Genomic DNA, 18,992 nt, shown 5'->3' on the forward strand with positions numbered 1-18,992 from the left:
TAAAGCTATGTGAGTGGTGCCTTCTTGCAAATACTTCTGCCAGCTGTTTTCCAAGGTGATCTACAACGCTCATATTGGCATTTTTCCCCTGAAGCCAGTATTTAAAAAGTTAGCTAGTTAGTCTTTTGTTAACAAACTTTTTAGAATAACAGAAATCCTGCAGGCTAAGCCACACAACTTTCGACAGCACTAAGTCGGTTTCACTCATCTAGGACACTCCACCAATTTTAAAAATTTGGTTGCATTTAAGTGGGTCACCCAGTATAAGGATTCGTTTGCAAATTAGAACAGGAGCTCCAAATACAAGCCCATGTATTCTGTCGAGCCAACCTTCTTCTTTGCCTCCCCCGACAAGTCCTGTTACTTCTTACAAATGTTCCCATAGAAGCGCATGTATTCTGCTGAGGCTAATTTTTTTTTCTTATTAAGAACTGTTTCACATCTTCTTCTGTCTTCTTCCAGGCCTACATGGGCAGCAGCTATATACACCTTTCGGGGTGGGCATAGGCTTTTTGTTAAAGTTTAGTTAATAAGATCGTCAAACAGCAGTGCATTCAAGCGAACGAGCTTTTAACTCTTCCCCCCGTGATTTCAAGCCCCTCTGTTCATCATTGATTCCGTCGGCTGATAATGTTGAAAGGAATACGCCAAGATTAAAGAGTTATGATACGAGTTAAGAAAACTAATTATGAGTATATAAATGTGCATGGTGAGCAACATGGACATCATCATTAACAAAATAATTAATCTATCCATGTGTCAAGCCACTGTATGTCCCCACTATAAGAGTCAGAACTCCATCAACATTATCAGATAACTACGTCCACTGCAGGACAAAGGTCTCTCTCCTACATCCCTCCTATTAACCACGTCCTGTGTCAGCTGCAGTCACCTTATCCCAGCAAACTTTTGGATTTAGTTTGGTGGAGCCATAACTCCGCCACATTAAAAAGTTAAGGTGCAAATATGAAATCCTTGAACATAATGAGAGCTCATGAAAGGTTCATTCTACTAGCAGCATTCTGCAAAATGGGTGTACAGAAAGGATGATTTCCTCCCATCACAGCAGCCGCAATAATTCCACAGAATGTAAAGAAAGATGGCTCTCTAGAAATATGAAGCCCGATGAACAAAATACAGTGAACCCTTGATATAGCAAATTCAAATGAAAATGATAATTTGTTGGGATAATGCAAAGTTTGAATTACAAGGAGCCTTTTTGAAACATTTGATGTTGAGAGGACCAAAACACGAGCTCCAATATTGGAAAGTTCAAATGAAGTCAATTTAAACGGTGTATGGTCTTGCTAGGAAGATGAGGAAATGTCATTGAAGGTAGGACAAAAATTACTTGGGGTAACTTTTAAGCATGGCTCACCGCTTCTCACTGGAAAGGCGGGTGAGCAGCATGGTGTTCAACATGGATGCAATCTTGTGGAGAAGTCCCCCTGGTGCCAAAAATCCACCTCTTGCTTTGACGATCATGGAGATCCCTTGTTGCCACGAGGAACGAACTCTCTCCTGCGTCTCTGACGATGAACAACAGCAACAAAATATATAAGCTTTGTTCATGTCAACACAGCATGAAGAGTTGCAAGCAATAGCAGCTTGCTGCAAATAGATTCATTATCATTGTCATCACCACACCGATTACGATCACTGTAGAACAAAGGCCTCTCCCATTGGTCGCTAATCAGCTCTGTCCTATGACAGCTGCGACTGCTCTACCCCCAAATTTCTTAACCTGATTTCCTGAACCGACTCTCTGCAGCCCCCCTGTGTGTTCACCTTTTCTTGGAATCCACTTATTTAGCTTAATTTACCATCAGTTATCTGCTCTACAGATTACATATCCCACTAGTGTTTATCTCCTCTTCTTTTTCAACTAAATAATCACTAATCCAAGCCTGTTCCCTAACCCATGCTTTCAGCCTTACCCGTCTCATTTTTCTTTCTACAGCTTGCTACACTGTCCTCAATTTAATTTAAAGCTTTTTCGTTAGCCTCCAAGTTTAGGCCACATTGGCAAGTACAGTTAAAGCTCACCTATTCTGTACTTTCCCCTTGAGGAATGTTGGTAAACTGTTATTCATGACCTGGGAGTGTCTGCCCAACCCTACTCTATCCAACCCTTATTCTACTAGTCATAGACTATGGATTCACCATCATCAACACCCTGACTGCGGCCACTGCAAGGCAAAGGCCTCTACCATATCTCTCCAATTAACCCGGTTCTTTGGCAGCTGCAGCCACCTTATCCCTTATTCATGGATTAATGAGATGCAAAGCTAGATAATTGTGCACACACACACCTGGCGTTGATGACAGGGTGCTCTGACAGTCGATGAGAAACAGAGCGTAGACAAACTCTTCTGACTCAGGCAGGTTGCAACATCCCTAGATGAAAAGAAAGGCAGCATGCAACTCACACACTATAGATGCCACGAAAAGGAACTACAGAAGTGACTTGAACTGCTTAAACTCACCTCGTAGCTTGAAAAAAGTGTATTCGTAATTTCACAAACGAAGTCGACTGCCTTGAGGAGCTCTTGTCCTTCCACCTGTGTGAAATTCTGCAGTGTCTTTCGGAGTGTGCTGAGGATGCTGCTCAGGTTGGACAGTGAAATCAGAGGGTCTACAAAAAATATACATAGAGATAATATTACACTGTGTACCTACAGCTGTCTGCTATCATAATGGCTGCACATAACATTTGATGAAAGCAATATAAAGCTGCAGAATAGCAGAACTGCAGAAAAGCAATAAAGTTCACAGGAACAACTAATTATCTAATGCGTTGGCAATGTGATAGTAATAGAAGCTGTTGATGCCTTTACAGGAAGTGACATCACTTACTGCCTGGTGATGTCCCTTCCCTCTAGCCAATGGAAATTATCGGATCTGGTGACGTCATTTCCATACAGCCAAGGGATGAATATTATGACCGATGACACATTTTGGCCCCATGGGGCATCTAATGCTATCACGTTAAAAAGATTGGATTGGATCGGAAAACATTTATTTGCCGGCAGAAAGCGGTTTAAGGTGAGGTGTTGGTCGCACTAGATGGCCGTCAGCCCGTGGCTTACGGCGACCTCGTTGGCTCGCAGCTGAGCAGCAAGAGCTCCCACTGCTCGAAAGTTAGGAGCTGAATTAGGCCTGGAGGAGGCGGATCTTTCGAACAGTTCCACAGGATATGGTCTAGAGTGGCTCTGTCGTTGCACTTGCTAACATTGGGGGGGGCACTGCCCGGGGTACATGACCGAAAGTACCGCCGGGTTGGGGTGGGAATGGGTATACAAGCGAAGCCAGGTGGTCTCCTGGGTCTTCGTGAGCGATTTATGCAGCGGAAAGAAGGTGCGTCTTTCGAGGGGAAAGTGATGTGTTATGTTGTGAAAAAAGTTCAGGCCATCCTTCAAGAAACTCACGTTAAGAAGAAAATGTTTTGTGTGATGGCATTTGTAAGAAAACCTTCAAATCGAAGCTCCCAACAAAGTTAATTCCCCTTTACACAATAGTGTCCAATGTCAAGTACTGTCTGAAGAACACAAATCATTTCTTTCTTTCCTTCCCACTGATCCCAATGCCTAACACTCCACAAAAAACAAGGCACCGAATGAACAATTGGAATCCTTTTCACCTTTGATGGTTTTTATTGCCAACATGGTTAAGGGAGCTGAGAATAACATGCATAAAGCATACCTCTCAGCTGAAAAGGCGTCAACACAACATAGATGCCACTGCCTCTGAAGAGATGATGTCCAACTGTATGCAACATCACAAGGCTTCCCAAACTCATGGCAACTAGAACCAATAGCACTTTGTGCTTGGAAACTGCCAATTACATTATACCATTAGCAAATGCATCGCTAATGTTCTAGATGCAAAAAAAAAAAAATTGGAGGGGACACTCAAGCTCCACCTTATGGATATGACGCGATAGCTTTAGTGGGCTAATGCCTACATATGCAGACTGGTCATTCTATACTTAACATTCATGTCCCTCATAGCCTGAGTTGCCTTGGGGCGTTAAGCCCCATAAAGCCAAAGAGTACTTAACATTCATAGATGCCTGGGAGCGGTTAAGCAATGTGCAGCTGCCTTGAGATGGGAGGTGCTGCCACTGGTGGGGCTTGTGCGACCCATGTTGCTCTTCGTGAGCAACCTCTCACGAACAATCATTAAATCAACTGCCACCTGCCACAGTGGTCAGTTTGCTCGCAATCCGGTGGGCAAGTTGTGATGTCACCACAAGATTATGTGATCTAGGTGGCCCACCTAACTCCTAGGTTGCTTCTCTGGGGATTTCTTGCGGATTTTTCGCTCACGATCAACAACTATGACGCCAACACCAGATTTTCTGCGACACGAGCTCTTAACGCTACCATGCTAATAAATCACTGAATAAAGCAATGTAAAGTGGCATTTTATATGCCTGCCCTTTTAAGGAGTTGAGTCAAATGCAAGCTCTGAATAAAATGCATGCCACTGTTACCGGAGAGGTTGCCCATCTCTAGACTTGCACGAAGGGACCTCCAGACCAGCTCCGACTCTGAAGAGGAACTCGGGACCAGCTTCTGCGACAGCTGCAGCAGCTTCTCAGCCAGACTGTTGCTTCTGAGCCACTCCTGAATGCCCGTGTGGCTCCTCCAGCAATCCAGGGACCTCTCCAGGAGGACAGCTAAGAGGGGTTCATTGTCCTGACAATGGATCAAATGCAAGTTGATGAGCAAGAAAAACAGAAAGGGAATTGCACTTTGTGGTGCGGCATATTCTTTCAAAGACACAGCTCAGAGGCACAGCACCTGACTGCCTACAAGGCAGCCATTCCAGACACTTACGGCATCTTTCAAGGTGCTGGCTCCTTAACATGGTGCATTTCTTAATTCCTTTGGAAGTGAGAAAGTTCAAAGCACACACAATGTCTCTGCTGCTATCCTTGCCATAGCAAATCTCAAGGCAAAAACTCTGCACTCCATGCTACCGCTATACATGTCACATGCCTCCAGAGGCATCTCTTTTCTTATTGATGTTATCTGGTCATCCAGTCTTGTAACAGTGGTAATACCGGAGTGCATCCCATTTTATAAAAGAAAGCTGACTCATACTGTGGCAACATAGTGGAATGTCATAGCAACCTGTTTGCTGACAGCCGCATTTGGCAGAGCAGTTCAGAAGCGAAGTCAGAAACGCCGTGGGCACATAAAACCATAAGACCTCCTTGATAGTATTTCCGAAGTCTTGTGTCCAACATGTTTGCATGCAGAGCTTGCAGTGCGCTTACTTCCAGGTTTTTAGTTCTATATCTGTAGTGACAGCCCATGCCAACACACTACTGCATAATCTGAAGAAATATCTGGTCCTCTCAACTTTGAGGTCAGGAAAATAATAAAAATTTGCTAATGGCTCATAACTGTCTTGCTCAATGCAGACTTATACACTGCAGAAAGCAGCAAGCATGCACATGAAGCATTTATTAACTTCAGTTATAGCATTTTTCAGATGCGCAAATGCCTTCCTTGCAGTGTTTAATTGTTCCGACAACTGACTTTCAAGAACGCAGTCTTTTTCCGTGCAACTGGAAACTTGAATTAAAAGTCCAACGTGCCCAATTCTGCAATAGTTCTGTCAGAAACATGGTGGAAGGTTTTTACTGAAAATGCTTCTATCAGCCAAGGTGCTCTTTTTATGTATGCCGATGCTGGAAACCATTATTAAGGAATGCGATAGCGATTGCACGTCGGCAAAAATGATGAGCTAAAAACTAATATATTCCCAGCCACTACACAGTAAAGGCAGTTTTAGTATGGTGCAGCATCCATTTGAGTTCCCACAACCAAAGATGCTGTGGCATAGTGACGTACACCTCGCTGAAGACAGTTTTAGTAGACCGAGTTAAGCGCTTCAACCAAGAAATACAAAGCACTGTGGCAGCTTCTAGTAAGAACAGCTCAAAGCACTCAGCCAGCAATGTGAAGGGAACACTGCTTTTGTTGGTGCGTGCAGTGAAGAGGGCCTAAACTGATAAAATACAAAAAACACCTCTAAAAGAAAAAAACACTATGCACTGAACAACATACAAGTAATATTTCACTAAGATGTGGTCATGTGGTAGGAAACACCAATAACGGCAAGGTATCATTGGAAGACGTTGCTTCAGCTTGCTTTATGCAATTTTCAATGTCAAATGAAAATTGAAAATTATAAAAGCCCATTTTCTCCATATTACAGTATTCAATTCTTACAATATGAGATAAGATCTCTTCAATTCCACAATAACCTGATGACATTTTTTTGGTTAGTTGTAGGTCCTTTTAACATGTATTCTAGCTGCTCTTTAAAATTCTGTCCTGACCCTCAATACCCCTTGCCATCAATCTCCAAGAAAGAACAGCTCTCTCAGGTACGCTGGTCACTAAAGCACAAGTGCACAGCCATGATAATACACACGAGGATGGTGTGATCTTTGTCTTAAAAAACAAGCCAGACCAGCCATGGCATTGCCGACGACAGGGCTAATGCAGGTACTTTGTTCCGGACATCCCCACAAGGCAGAATTTGTTTTGCAATAAGGAATGCTGAACTTTGTTTCCATACACATGAATAAGCCAGATATTTATACAAGGCAGAATTTGTTTTGCAATAAGGAATGCTGAACTTTGTTTCCATACACATGAATAAGCCAGATATTTATACATTACCTTTTGTTCCCAGAGCTAAATATCGTAACTTATAAAATCTAGAGTGTCCTATCCTAAGCCCCTTTACTGTGACCTTTTGTTCAAAAAACCATCAAAGCACTTCTTTAGTTCAGAATCAAAGCTACAAGGAGTTTATAAAACAATTATGAAATCATTATACAGAGAAAAATTCCTTGTCCCACAAACAGCTTCATTCCAAGAGAATGTGTTTACAAATGACATCCAACTATATTTGAAACCTTTTATTTTAATTCCAACTGCTTAAATATTAAGATCTATGCAGTCTTGCTCAAAAGTTACCAGGCCTACTCAATCGTGCTGACTGACTGACTTATGTTGCTGAGAGGAAAAACGAAAAGGAAAGTAGCACTGGAAGTGTTACTGCAACCACTTCCAGTGCTCTGAGTGCCTGCTGGTGAGGTGGACTTCTTGTTTTCACCTCTCCAGAGCACTGGAGTTGCAAGAATACCAAATGGGCTCTGCAGACATGATACCTTAACAGTGCTATCACAAATTCACTGTTAAGCAGTTCCACTGCACAATATGCGACTTCAAAACACTGACATCAAGCTTTTTTTATTCATTTCTTTTTTCAATTCCTTGGATTACTAAAACGTGATGACACTTACCAAAGCGATAGAATTGAAGAGCTCAGCTGCTTCTGTGGCACTTGTGCTAAGTGAAGCAATCAGCAAGCAGTTCGCAATATGCCTGTAGTACTCTTCCAAGCAGTCTTCCCGACCATCCACGGCGACGTTGCTCACAAGTGACCGAAACAGGTTGAAAAATTCACTGGCTGGACTGCTTCCTGCACTGAACTCAACACCCACTGCACACAGCACTGCCTCAATGAAAGCAGCAGAGCTAGAGACACGCAGGATTTCCGAGGTAGCTTCGACGTACACCAAACTTTCAGCACTTCCGGGGTTAGTCCTTGCCCTTTTCAGCACTTCAGCACAGACCTTTGTGGTGTTTGTCATGGCAACCGGAAAAGCCTCCACGGAAGATGTTCGAGCATCATGGACCAAGGAGCTTCCCTTAAACTGCACTACAGAATTCACATCTTCGGGCGCAACTAATGTGACCTTCATCTGGCTTCTCGGGCTTGCCGGTGGTGCATGAATGGTACCTAGAAGCTTTGTAAGTCGCCGCAGCAATGTGCCGTTGGAAGGTGACAGTGAGACAATCTCGAGACTCAGTTCTAACAGCCTGCACCACACAAGCTCAAGGCACTCTTGGTAAGACAATTTGGTGGCTGGCTCAGTGTCGTTGGCAAGGAATTTCTGCAGTAGGAAGGCGTGTAGGCTGGCAACCTCATAGTAGAGCCGCGTTCCAGACAGACGGCTTGAGGAATCCATGAGACAAACTCTTAGCACTTCCAACAGCTGCATTTCACACAGAAAAGGAAAGAAGAAGAAAAAGAAGCGCTCACACAAAAGTTAAAGACAGAAAGTGTATTACTGCAACCAATAAAAAACACTCCCCAGAAAGCCCACATCATATGAGGAAAGTCAACATGAACTTAGTATGTCAACAGAGCAAATAATTTTTTAGCATAAACTTCCAAGTTTAAAAAATACTTCAGTGGCCTCAACAGTTTTTGCAGAACTCTAATTCATTCAAAATTAATTCCAGGTTTTGATAAGTTTTACCCTTGCATCAATTTTCTGCATATTTTTCTTTGATGTAACTAAATAAGAAGATTTAGGCAGGTTTTCTCGAAGAGCACAACAAGCATAATGTTCGGATCTAATGAATGAAAATAAATAACAAAAAAAATTAATAACTTATCAAACGCATGTTAATTCCCCTGTGATCCTACAATGCTTCATGACACGCAGAAATATACTAGCATTATCAGGAAGACCCAAACATTAGTGCACTCCATTGATGGATGGTGGCACACAATAACAATGAACTTTACACGTACAAGGATACTGGTATCTCCACTCTCACATTGCACAGGACCCACTCTGCGTGCACACGACTTCTACTCAATTTTACCATTAGTGCAATCTTAGCAAAGTCAACAACACTATGAAACAGTCGATCCGGGATATATCAAACTCGAAGGGGATCACGAAATAATTCGATATACTGATAATTCGATATATCTGACAATAACCCCTTTTTGCAAAATTAAAACACATTTAGGCACTTACTTTTTCAAAGGATGGTTACTATCTAGAAATAACTTATAAATAATGAGGCATTACAGCCATGCGTGCAATTATTTGAATCTCATTTGAAGGTTTATGGGTTATAGCTTTGTGTTTCTTGCGTTTACTGCGCCTATTTAATATTTTCATGCAATTTCGCCTTTTGGTCGCAGTTTTGTAATGTCATTCTTCATATTACTGCAGCTTTATCTCTTGATTGCATGTTGCTGAAACTTCGAATTGTTTTCAGTTATGCCCCATCTGAGTATTTTCTTTTGTGGATGTATGTCCACCCTGCTAAAATACCTCCATGGGATTGCAGTCTGGATAAATAAATATACAAAAAGGCAGCAGATGGGCTGATCTGTAAAGCAGAAACAAGAATACATCGCACCCATGGTGCTGACACACTTTTTGTCGCATGGAAAATGAGTACGAGAGACCAAAGACTACTTCACGCAACCACGTTGTCCTCGTCCCGTGATTTTTAGCGCAGCCAGCAGGACTGCACATCCAACTAGTTTCCGACCACGAAAAGTGATCACCACAGAGCCGTTAAGAGAAGCGCCACTTGCGCGGCCACGGCGCTTTTCGCAATAGTGAACGGGAGATCAATCAATGTGAATAGTGTTATACCTTTGCACAAGATTTTCAAGGGGATGTTCTGACTGTTCGATATAAACAATAATCTGATATGTCCGGAACTGACTGTATAAGCATGTGACTTCAAGTGGTCTGTTCCACATACAGGACTTCGAGTTGTTTCTCATACGCTTCAGTCAAATCAGTTTGGCGATTTTTTCAGAGACGTCAGCTTCATTCTAGCTCAAGCTTGGGCACACGATACCTGCTCCTGTAGAACATGACTTCGAACAAGGGTGGCGTTCTCATCCCGTGCCAGGTGCCGTGTGAGGATGTAACGAAGGCACTCCATGAATGCTTGAATAACAGCATTGCACTCAGCGACAGAGCCCTGGACTTTTGGGCTCATCAGCCTGCAAGCAGCGAGGAAAGCACACGGAACAATATCAGCTACATACAGTGCCACAAAGCCCATTAACACCTGACAAACATCAGAGGGAACAGCACATAGCATTAAACAAGTAGATGGTCATTCAGCACGATGTTTTAGCACGACAGTCGACAAGGAATGAGCACAGGAGGACAACACGAGCACTCACTAACTGAAAATTTAAAAACATCATGCAACAAAATGCAACTAAAAAATGCGCACGCAGCAAAGTTTGAACAAAATTATTTTTTAAAAATAAATTCTCAGTTGCTAGTTCGTGTCTGGGTCATCCTTTATAGTGCTACTCCATTGTCTACTATAGTGTTGGAACACCATACTGATAAGACAGGAGCAATTTTTGTCAGGAGGTGTCACCTCTGGAGACCCACTAGAGCTCTAGTATTGCATTCAACTTGACTTCATTTGTCCTCACAAGCAAAGCGCCTGCTTGGGTTAAATTTGTGAATAACAACTTGGAGTCCATCAAGCCAGGCTAGAGATGCTTGTCAGGCCACATTTTCTGACACTCAATGCTATGTGCATGTCAACCTTTTAGAGCATGGCTTACAATATATCCATGATGAACTCAAGTTTTGATGTGCACTACAATTATTCAAGATTAGTGCAAGCACCATGGGTTACTTTAAATCATATCCTATTTATGTTCTAGTAACCATTAGGTATGCCCTTGTACACCTGCCAAAAAAAATTTCAATATTGCTCTAATGACAGCTTTCTCAGGGAAACCTTTGCATACTTTTGGCAAAATTTTCATCAAACTGTAATTAAAGATTTGGTGTTGCAGTGCACAGAATTATTTTTTATTTTTTGGTCCAATTCGTATACCATCAGTTGTGATGACTGCAATACCACAAGGAAAATAAAAAGGTCCTTTGCATGGTGATTTAGAAAAGATAAAGACAATATTACACAACTAAACAAGGTGGGGTTTTTTACCCCCTGCATGTTATACATAAGCTCTGCAAGTAAGGAGCCTTCCCAGAGGCCTGTAAAAAATTGCAGAATGCGCCATAACACTGAACTCACCCCTCCCGAAAAGAGTCGAAGAACAGCTTGTAAAAGTGGACACCGCTGCCTATGACCTCAGCGGGGAGAAGGCTCAAAAATGGAAGCAGGTTCGGATAGATGTGCACAGCACTCCCAAAGCCGCCATTCTTCAGCACTTTCCACAGCTGGGGTAAGACGGCTTTTCTGGCATCCACATGTGTCCAACAGTCCTAAAGCCAAAAAGATAAAAAAAAAGATATTTTTATGCTAAGACAATCCGAAACTAAACCTGAGGCTGTTGTGGCAAAAAATGCAAACAAGCCAAGCCATACCAGCCCCAACATAAACACAAAATGCATGCACAGACATCTTTACTGCGTAAATTTTTGGGAACTTCCAACTTAAGTGGAGACATGCAGCATATATATCCATAGGGAATCGTCAAACAGTAGCATGTGTCGATTAGCACAAAGAATTATCATTAGATGCCTACGGAAATTGAACACCACATGAAAAAACATCAACTAGAAGTATGTTGCCAAACATGTGCACAAAGAATTGCCATTAGATGCCTAGTGTAACTGGATGCCATGTGAAAGAGACTGTTTGACTGCATGTGCACCTGTCATGAATAATCCATACAGTATCCAAAGAAGGAAGATGTTAAAGGCCTCAACAATGAACAGTTGTACTGCAAATCTCTGGCACTTTTAATTTCAAAACAGCGGCAGCCCCAGCCAAGCATACCTCTCTACATCATACTGCTTTGCTTCTCTACAAACCTCATAACAGCCAAAATTCCAATAAAACAATAAAAATAATGACCACAAATGCAGCCTAAGCACAAGCTGCCACCAAGGACATGGAATGCAGTGCTCACTGCAGCTACACCTACCTGAACAGCTGATACAACACAGAGAGCAGCCTCCCAGATGGGTACAACCACTGTTGGATCATTCTCTGCCAAAGAGCCCAGCGTGAGAGAGCAAAGTTTGGCCCCGTAAGTCTTGCAGACATGCTCCATTTGGCTCAGGGACGACACCAGGCTGTACCAGGACTTGCGAACCTGTATAGCAATGAAGGACAGCAAAACATAAACGCTCACCTGCTTTTGCCTTTAGACAGCCCTGTAGCTTTCAAACTAGAGTCCACCAACAAGACAAACACACTGACTACACCAACTTCAAATGCCACAAGCATGGAACAAAACATTAACCATTATCTTTTTGCAAAGGAAGGACTCGGAACTCACACAGTGAGCCAACAAAACTGGTGGAAATATGTCAACATAAATTTTATCCAGAAATATGTGTGCATGGGCAATATGTTCATGTACACTAAAACCACGTTATAACGAACACATATACTACGAATCATTGGCTATATCAAACTGTTCCTAAATAAATTTAACAAACACATGCTTACTGTACTTTATATATTAAGCACGGATTGTCGAAAAACGGATATACTGTACTCCTGTGAGCCAAGCTGTGTGCACTACGATGGCAAGTGGCAGGCTTTGCCGCACTCCACGGGAGACTGGTGGTGCTGTGGAAAGCAGTTGTGCCACGGTTCATGCATCATCTCGCATTTTCCAACAATGCCACAGAAGATAAAGTGGCGAGAACAACTAGTAGCCAGGTGGTTGGCCTCAGTTTGTGCCTCTCGCACCTGTTGAAAGTGCCCTGGAACCAGCGACATGGTCGGTTGTAAGTTTCCGGCAGCCGTTCTCTGCTCACGTTGACTGTCACGGAGCGGAGGTGGTATAAATGGGATCAGATTTTTTATGTGACACTGCTATAATGCAAGGAAGCCACCCTGCGAAGAAACCACCTGGCACCGCCACGTGCTGTGGTGCTGTGCAGGAAAACCAACCTAAATGGCGTTTGCCGCTCATTTTTTCGCAGCCTCTAGGTTAGGTTAGGTTAGGTTAGGTTAGGTGAGGCTGCAGTTCTTTTGTTGGCTAAATTTTGCTTCTTGAGCATAAGCTTGCGGAGAAATTTTATACTACAAATTCTGGCTATACTGAACTATTTTACTAGTAGCCCCTGTCAGCACTCACACTAAGAATAGGAATAGAAGAACCACTCTTGTAGCTCATCTGTGGTGCCATTATGAAAACCCACTTGATTGTGTGCATTAAGCTCTGTAAAAAACAAAAACAAAATCTGGAACCCTACCCAATGTCTAACTCGTAGTAAGGAGTTAAATGATCCACTCACAGTAATTTCTTTGTGCTTGGCCATTTTCCAGAACTTGGGTTCTTTGAGAATGGAGTCTAGCAAATTTATGGAAGACTCGGGAAGTGGTGAGAGGTACTCGAGGGCCATCTTCAAGCCGAGCAAAGTGCAGGAAAGCCATCTGTGGTACTTAGCTTCACGCTCTTCTTGGGAAAGCTCCCTGGTGACAAAACAAACACAAACCTATGGGACGAGGCATATGGATGGCATGCTTCCAAGCTGTTTATTTGACCCCTTCCTCCCATGCGAGTTTCATCTATCTGTGCCATTTCTTCTCCGTAAGCACGACTAGTTTATGCTAACAAATGTCCTCACCAATGACGAATGAAGGAAGACTTGAAGAGCTTCAATGTGGCAAACTTAGCTTACAGCATAAGATTATCTAGGAATCTTCTGTTTATCAACTGCACGGTGGTGCAACAAAGAGCATGGAAGTGTTTGTTTATTTATTTATTTATTCACCTGCACACCTTACGGTCCTCACAAGTAAGGCATTACGTGAGAACAGGGTTACATAAAACATTCTTGAATAAACAAATGCATAAAACACCACTAGACAACAGCATTTGAAAAAAAAAAAACACTTGCAATGGCTAATTACAGAATATGGCACAAGGCGCAAACTGCGAGAACCAAACACAGAATAATACTGCGGAAAAAGACCAAAATCCATGTGTGGTAAAGAAAGATGCACATGTGTAAAAAAAATATATACCTAATGGCAAGGTTGCCAAGTTTAACAGATGATCCTTATATTGCTGTAAAGGATTCCTCTACTATGATCAATCAGAATGTTTTTATGTTGCTGCTATATACAAGTGGCACTAACCAAAATAAGTGCTCATTACCATAGATTCATGTTGGAAGTCATGCTCATCAAAAATAACAGAATAAATCCACTACTAAGCAATATCCCCTTTAACAGCAAGCATTAATGTAACTTTAACCCAGAATCTTCCAACAAACCAGGTGCACTTACTTGAAGTCTGGGACTGTATCCACCGTTTGTTGTAGGATAACGTCACTTATATACTGGAAGAAAAGAGAGACCGTAAAACAAAGAAGAATAACGATACTGTGCTCAAGATTCAAAAAGAATACTTGAACTAATAATAGCAAGATGTTGAGCCAGCAAAGGGCAACGAACGATAAATTTGAACAGGAAATGCCAAATTTGCTTATTTGAATGTTAAACTTCATCTCCGTCTAACATTCTCATTCAGAACTTTTGAGACAATCTTAACAGGCATTGACTGTTGGACCACTAATGAAAGCAAACAACTATGTTTTCCCTGCTCATGTGCTAGCCTGCTAGCATTAGGTCTTCATGTTGAAAGCACAAATTTAATGCAAGCAAACTCGTCATGTAGGCTAACTAGTAGTGAGCATCGGATAGGTCGATAATAGATTTCAACTCCATACCTAGTCTCATGACCCAAGTAAGTACAAGTTTGTTCCAACTAATTTCAAACGCCCTACTTTCTGCAGGTAGGTTTAACAGGTAACACAGAAAATTAACTGGTACCACTTGTAAGAAGGCACAATTTTCACCAAAAGAGAAAATTCTAAAGAAGCAGGTGGCCCTTCGTTCAAGCTATCAGTGTCTCTTTAATTCTCTGAAGCTGTAAAGTTCTGAATTTCTAGCCTTATTAAAATCAACAAGCAACCAGTTATTACAAAGAGCTTGTAGGTTAGTAAGTATGAAACCAAACAAGATGTTATAAATGAAACTCACTGCCCAATGCAGCCAGTGTCAAATTGGAGCTGAAAAGACCTAGCTAAGCATTTTTGCGTGCTTTTATTAGCGAAGCAACAGCCAAGGTAATCTTTCTGTATTTTCATCAAAATGCATGAAATACAGCACCACTAAATGTGTTCAGATATCACTGCCTACAAGCTTGATCAACACAGTACGCTCAAATACAAAAAGCCCGAAATAAGCATAGAAAAGGGAAAAGTGCACAGAAACACTGGAATGATACTATAAGATGTTAATTTGCTTAAACATATAAGCATAAAGAGACTGATCATTAGCAGGTACAGAGCAAGGCAGGGGTTCCTGGAAGCTTGGGCTTACATTGAACAGCTCCTGGCTGAAGAACTGAAACACCTGGACCTGCTTCTCGCTGGAGAAGGCCGCCTCAAATGCAGCCCTGGCCGCACTCGCAGCAGGTGCAAACGGGTCACTCTGAGAGATGAGCCAAGTGCCAATAAGTGCCTTTGTGTGGGGAGCAAGGTCTCTCCTGACCCGCTGACAGATAACCTCATGGACACGGTGTGTGGCTTCCCGCACACGACGGTCATTGTCCTGCACCATGAAAATTGGTCACTAACATAACAGAGCATGTGTGTAGAATTGATGTTAAAACACTTTAGATGATGCTTATGATGAAATTAAGCACAAAGGAAACATGAGAGATGGACAGGAAAACACAGACAGGCGCTAACTAGCAACTTGCGCTAACTCGTAACAGATGAGACTCGCGCGTGCCTCACTGTCCGCTTGCCATGTTTCCTACAAGCTTTATTTTATCATGGGCATTAATCGCCCAGCCTAACTTTTGATACTGATTAGCGTGATGTAACGGTAGACCAAAATCATTTCCTGCACACACAGAAACATTAAGCAGAAACAACAGTTTGTATTACATAAACATTAAGCAGAAAAATATTATAGATAAAAAGCACTGTGTCAACAGTGATGAATTAATGAAGCACCAAAAGTAATGAATTGAAACAGCAAGAACAACAAATAAACTTGAGGACTTGCTGAATGCCAGAAGAGTTTGACTTGCCTACTGGCTAATCATCTGCAATTTTCTAGCAACTGTCAGCTAGCTAATTTATATAGCTCTTGCGATAGGCTGAACATGCTATAACTGCCCTAAGCATAGGCTTCAACCCATACTCGGAAGCAATTTTTTTTTTAACTTGAAAAACTGTACACACTGGCCTTGCATGAGCTGAGCACCAAGCATTTCGTTGAGAACAAAAAAGTTCGAAGGAAAAGTAAGGGTGAGTAACAAGCGAAAATTTTTACGCTCCCCAACTAAACATACCACACAAGAGCTCTGAAAGAGAATGGTATGCATATTATGATGATGAAAGGTAAATGAAGTTGCAGTAGCTTAAACAGTCTGTTGAGTTCCATGTGCCTACAAAGCTGTCTTCTGTCTGGAACTGAATGCAGGCTTTGCCACTTAAGAATCCCTGTTCATAAGTCCCATTCAATGGTCATATTAAAACAGCAAATCAACAAAATTGTACAGGTCATAAAGTTACCAATGAGAGCTTGTTGTAGAGTCGAGGCCAGAAAGGGAGAGCTCCTTTGACAAGTTCCACATCCTTCTCCTTCACAAGATCAAGGAGTTCTTGCAGGGCCTGAAACAGCCACAGATAAAAAACACAATCACCGTTAAGCCCAGTGGCATTCAACACTTCTCAAAATGCTATGAGGGACGCCGTAGTGAAGGTCTATGGAAATTTCGACCGCCTGGGGTTCTTTAACGTGCACTGACATCGCACAGTACACGGGCCTCTAGAATTTCGCCACCATCGAAAGTCGACTGCCGCCCCCGGGATCGAACCCGTGTCTTTCAGGTCAGCAGCCAAGCGCCATAACCACTGAGCCACCGCGGCGGATACTTCTTTTCAAAAATGTGTCTTCACATACACTAAGACAGATTTCAACCAGTAAGAGGTACACATTGTAGGAGGAACAAGACGCAAGAGCAGGGACACAGGAAAAATACTTACTGAATTGTCGGTCAGCCGCCGTCCTGTGTACCAGCTCTGAAACACAGGAAGGGGTACTGCGTACCCCTTCCTATGTTTCACCAACTAGCCCCAATCATTACCCTGTTGTAGACTGTTCAGTTTGCACATAAGTCTATAAGGACAAAAGAGTGACAGCAAAAGCGACCGCCACATTAGAACTGGTCGAGCTACATTCTTGTAACTATGGTTACTTAAATCCTTCCTTTCCTTCTTTAAACATCACCTTCACGAAGCATGTCTTAATTTTATTCATTTTATTCATGTTCCATGTAAACCGGCAGGCGTTTGTAGAGCACGAATGTCAAACTAATAGGCATGCCAGTGATATCGCAAACAATTTCTTTTCATCCAATAAAGGAGCACCGAAGCATCTGTTGTAAAATAGGCATTCCTCACCACCGCCCCCCTCCCTTCCTCTGAGGCTCTCCCTCTCCTTCGAACACTGATAGCATATCAAAACCTACAGCTATGGGCACCCCTGATGAGTGGTATGCAATGAGTGGCAGTGGAGAATTATGACACCACACAGCATGCTTTTCCTCCCTCTTGATGCAATGCTCAATTATGCGTTTTACTCCTCACTAAAACAAGGAATGGTATGAGATGAGTCTAGTGGTGACCCTGGCCACTGGTGGTGCTTAATTTTCATGCCACTCCAAAACAGCACAGGCAGAGGACACAGATGATGACAAGGGTAAAAAAAAATATAAACAGGAAAGGGTGAACCAGAAAGAGTGGCCTGGTGCCTCTTTAACTACGTGAACATATACACTCCAAATAAACACTGCTCATCTGCAACCACAGAGCAGCACAAGTGAGGAGATAAAGGCCTCACCAGCAAAAAAGAAAACGAAAAGCACTTCAGATAGGAGGCACATGAACAACGAAAGAGTACGCATTACTTGCATCTTATTCATTCTCCAGAACTGCACTACTACTTTTCTCTGATAACCCGATAACTACTTAACGTAGTTTGCCTTTTGCTGAAACACAGTCAGAATGCATGTATAAGTAATGAAGGTAGCGGAATGGCTGAAACAGTCACCTTGAGCCTTGTGGTTTGATCTCGCTTGGTCAGCTTGCGCATGACCATTCGGAAGTCGCTATCGACAGTAGAGTCTGCATCGTCGATGACATGCTGCCCTGTTGGTGGTATGTACGCAGGACAGTCGCTCGCCAGAGAACTGAAGCCCGCGAATCCAGTTAGGCCGGCAGCACCACTGGCTGAAAGAAGCTGCGCGCTCCTTCCACTGCTAGACGGCTGTGGAGAAGAGGTGTACACGAGCAGAATCCGTGAATTAGTAATAATTCTCAAGCATATGAAACTCGCTCCGCGGCAGATAAATAGGAAAGGCGCAGTATAGGACAGTTAAAGTACAGTTAATTAATGCACCACTACTGTACGCCACCGATATGTTCCCAGCGTTATCGAACGCTGTTCGTCGGACACCTCTAATGCGCACGCACCAAGAACTTGTTGCGAAGTGCAACAAATAAAATCATAACTTAACAATGACGTTTCTGAGCTGAAACTAATGCTTTCGGACTGTACAGTACTTTCGCCTGTTTTACATGGCTTTACGAATTAAATGATCGCACCGTACGTGCGTGGTTAGTGACCGTCTGTCAATTTGTGGAAGACGACACGAAAGCTCACGTACTTGAGTTACTAATACTGAGGGTGCTTAACAAACGCACGCTGAGCTTAACAGAACATGAAACTTTTTACTAAAGCACGAGTACAAAGTATTTCAGGTGCACTGAGGTCGTGTCAAAAAATGGTGACGCCACAAACAATGTTAATCTGAAACCGGTAGTAGGCGATCTCCATACAGACAAGTTTCACTCACCCGCGTGTTGCCCTTCGTTCTCGGTGCCTTCTTGTTACCTCCCATACTTGGAATTTTTTGTCGACTGGGCACGTTATTTTGATGACAGCTGAAATGGTTTGTTCCAGGAAGAATAATCTAAAGCGTCACATAATACCAGGCGCGTGAAACGCCTGCTACAGCAAGGTACGCAACGCACGGGAGGCAGAAGAGAAGGAAAGGGAGCGGACAACTTTCAGGCTTGAAGACTGTCTAGGAGGTCCTCG

At 42.7% G+C, this 18,992-nt stretch overlaps 1 protein-coding gene across 2 annotated transcripts in view; it reads right to left on the minus strand.

Annotated features, from left to right (window-relative positions):
• The window catches only part of Ltn1 (E3 ubiquitin-protein ligase listerin), a 41,073-nt gene extending 22,117 nt beyond the window's left edge, over positions 1 to 18,956 (minus strand). The window contains exons 1-14 of one of the 2 annotated variants that reach the window (XM_077631294.1): positions 18,748 to 18,956; positions 17,943 to 18,158; positions 16,403 to 16,501; positions 15,198 to 15,428; positions 14,100 to 14,152; positions 13,103 to 13,280; positions 11,776 to 11,946; positions 10,920 to 11,110; positions 9,708 to 9,855; positions 7,331 to 8,086; positions 4,496 to 4,700; positions 2,487 to 2,635; positions 2,313 to 2,397; positions 1,379 to 1,529 (exon numbers count right to left, since the gene is read on the minus strand). In XM_077631294.1, coding sequence (XP_077487420.1) covers positions 1,379 to 1,529; positions 2,313 to 2,397; positions 2,487 to 2,635; positions 4,496 to 4,700; positions 7,331 to 8,086; positions 9,708 to 9,855; positions 10,920 to 11,110; positions 11,776 to 11,946; positions 13,103 to 13,280; positions 14,100 to 14,152; positions 15,198 to 15,428; positions 16,403 to 16,501; positions 17,943 to 18,158; positions 18,748 to 18,792 — 2,678 coding nt within the window. In that variant the 5' untranslated portion in view covers positions 18,793 to 18,956. Of the gene's footprint in view, positions 1 to 1,378; positions 1,530 to 2,312; positions 2,398 to 2,486; positions 2,636 to 4,495; positions 4,701 to 7,330; positions 8,087 to 9,707; positions 9,856 to 10,919; positions 11,111 to 11,775; positions 11,947 to 13,102; positions 13,281 to 14,095; positions 14,153 to 15,197; positions 15,429 to 16,402; positions 16,502 to 17,942; positions 18,159 to 18,747 lie in introns of those variants that run through there. The other variant, XM_077631295.1, reaches the window with a different exon arrangement.
• Positions 18,957 to 18,992: the final 36 nt, after the last annotated feature.

Source organism: Amblyomma americanum, chromosome 7 (genome assembly GCF_052857255.1).
Source record: "Amblyomma americanum isolate KBUSLIRL-KWMA chromosome 7, ASM5285725v1, whole genome shotgun sequence".
Lineage (NCBI taxonomy): Eukaryota > Metazoa > Arthropoda > Arachnida > Ixodida > Ixodidae > Amblyomma > Amblyomma americanum.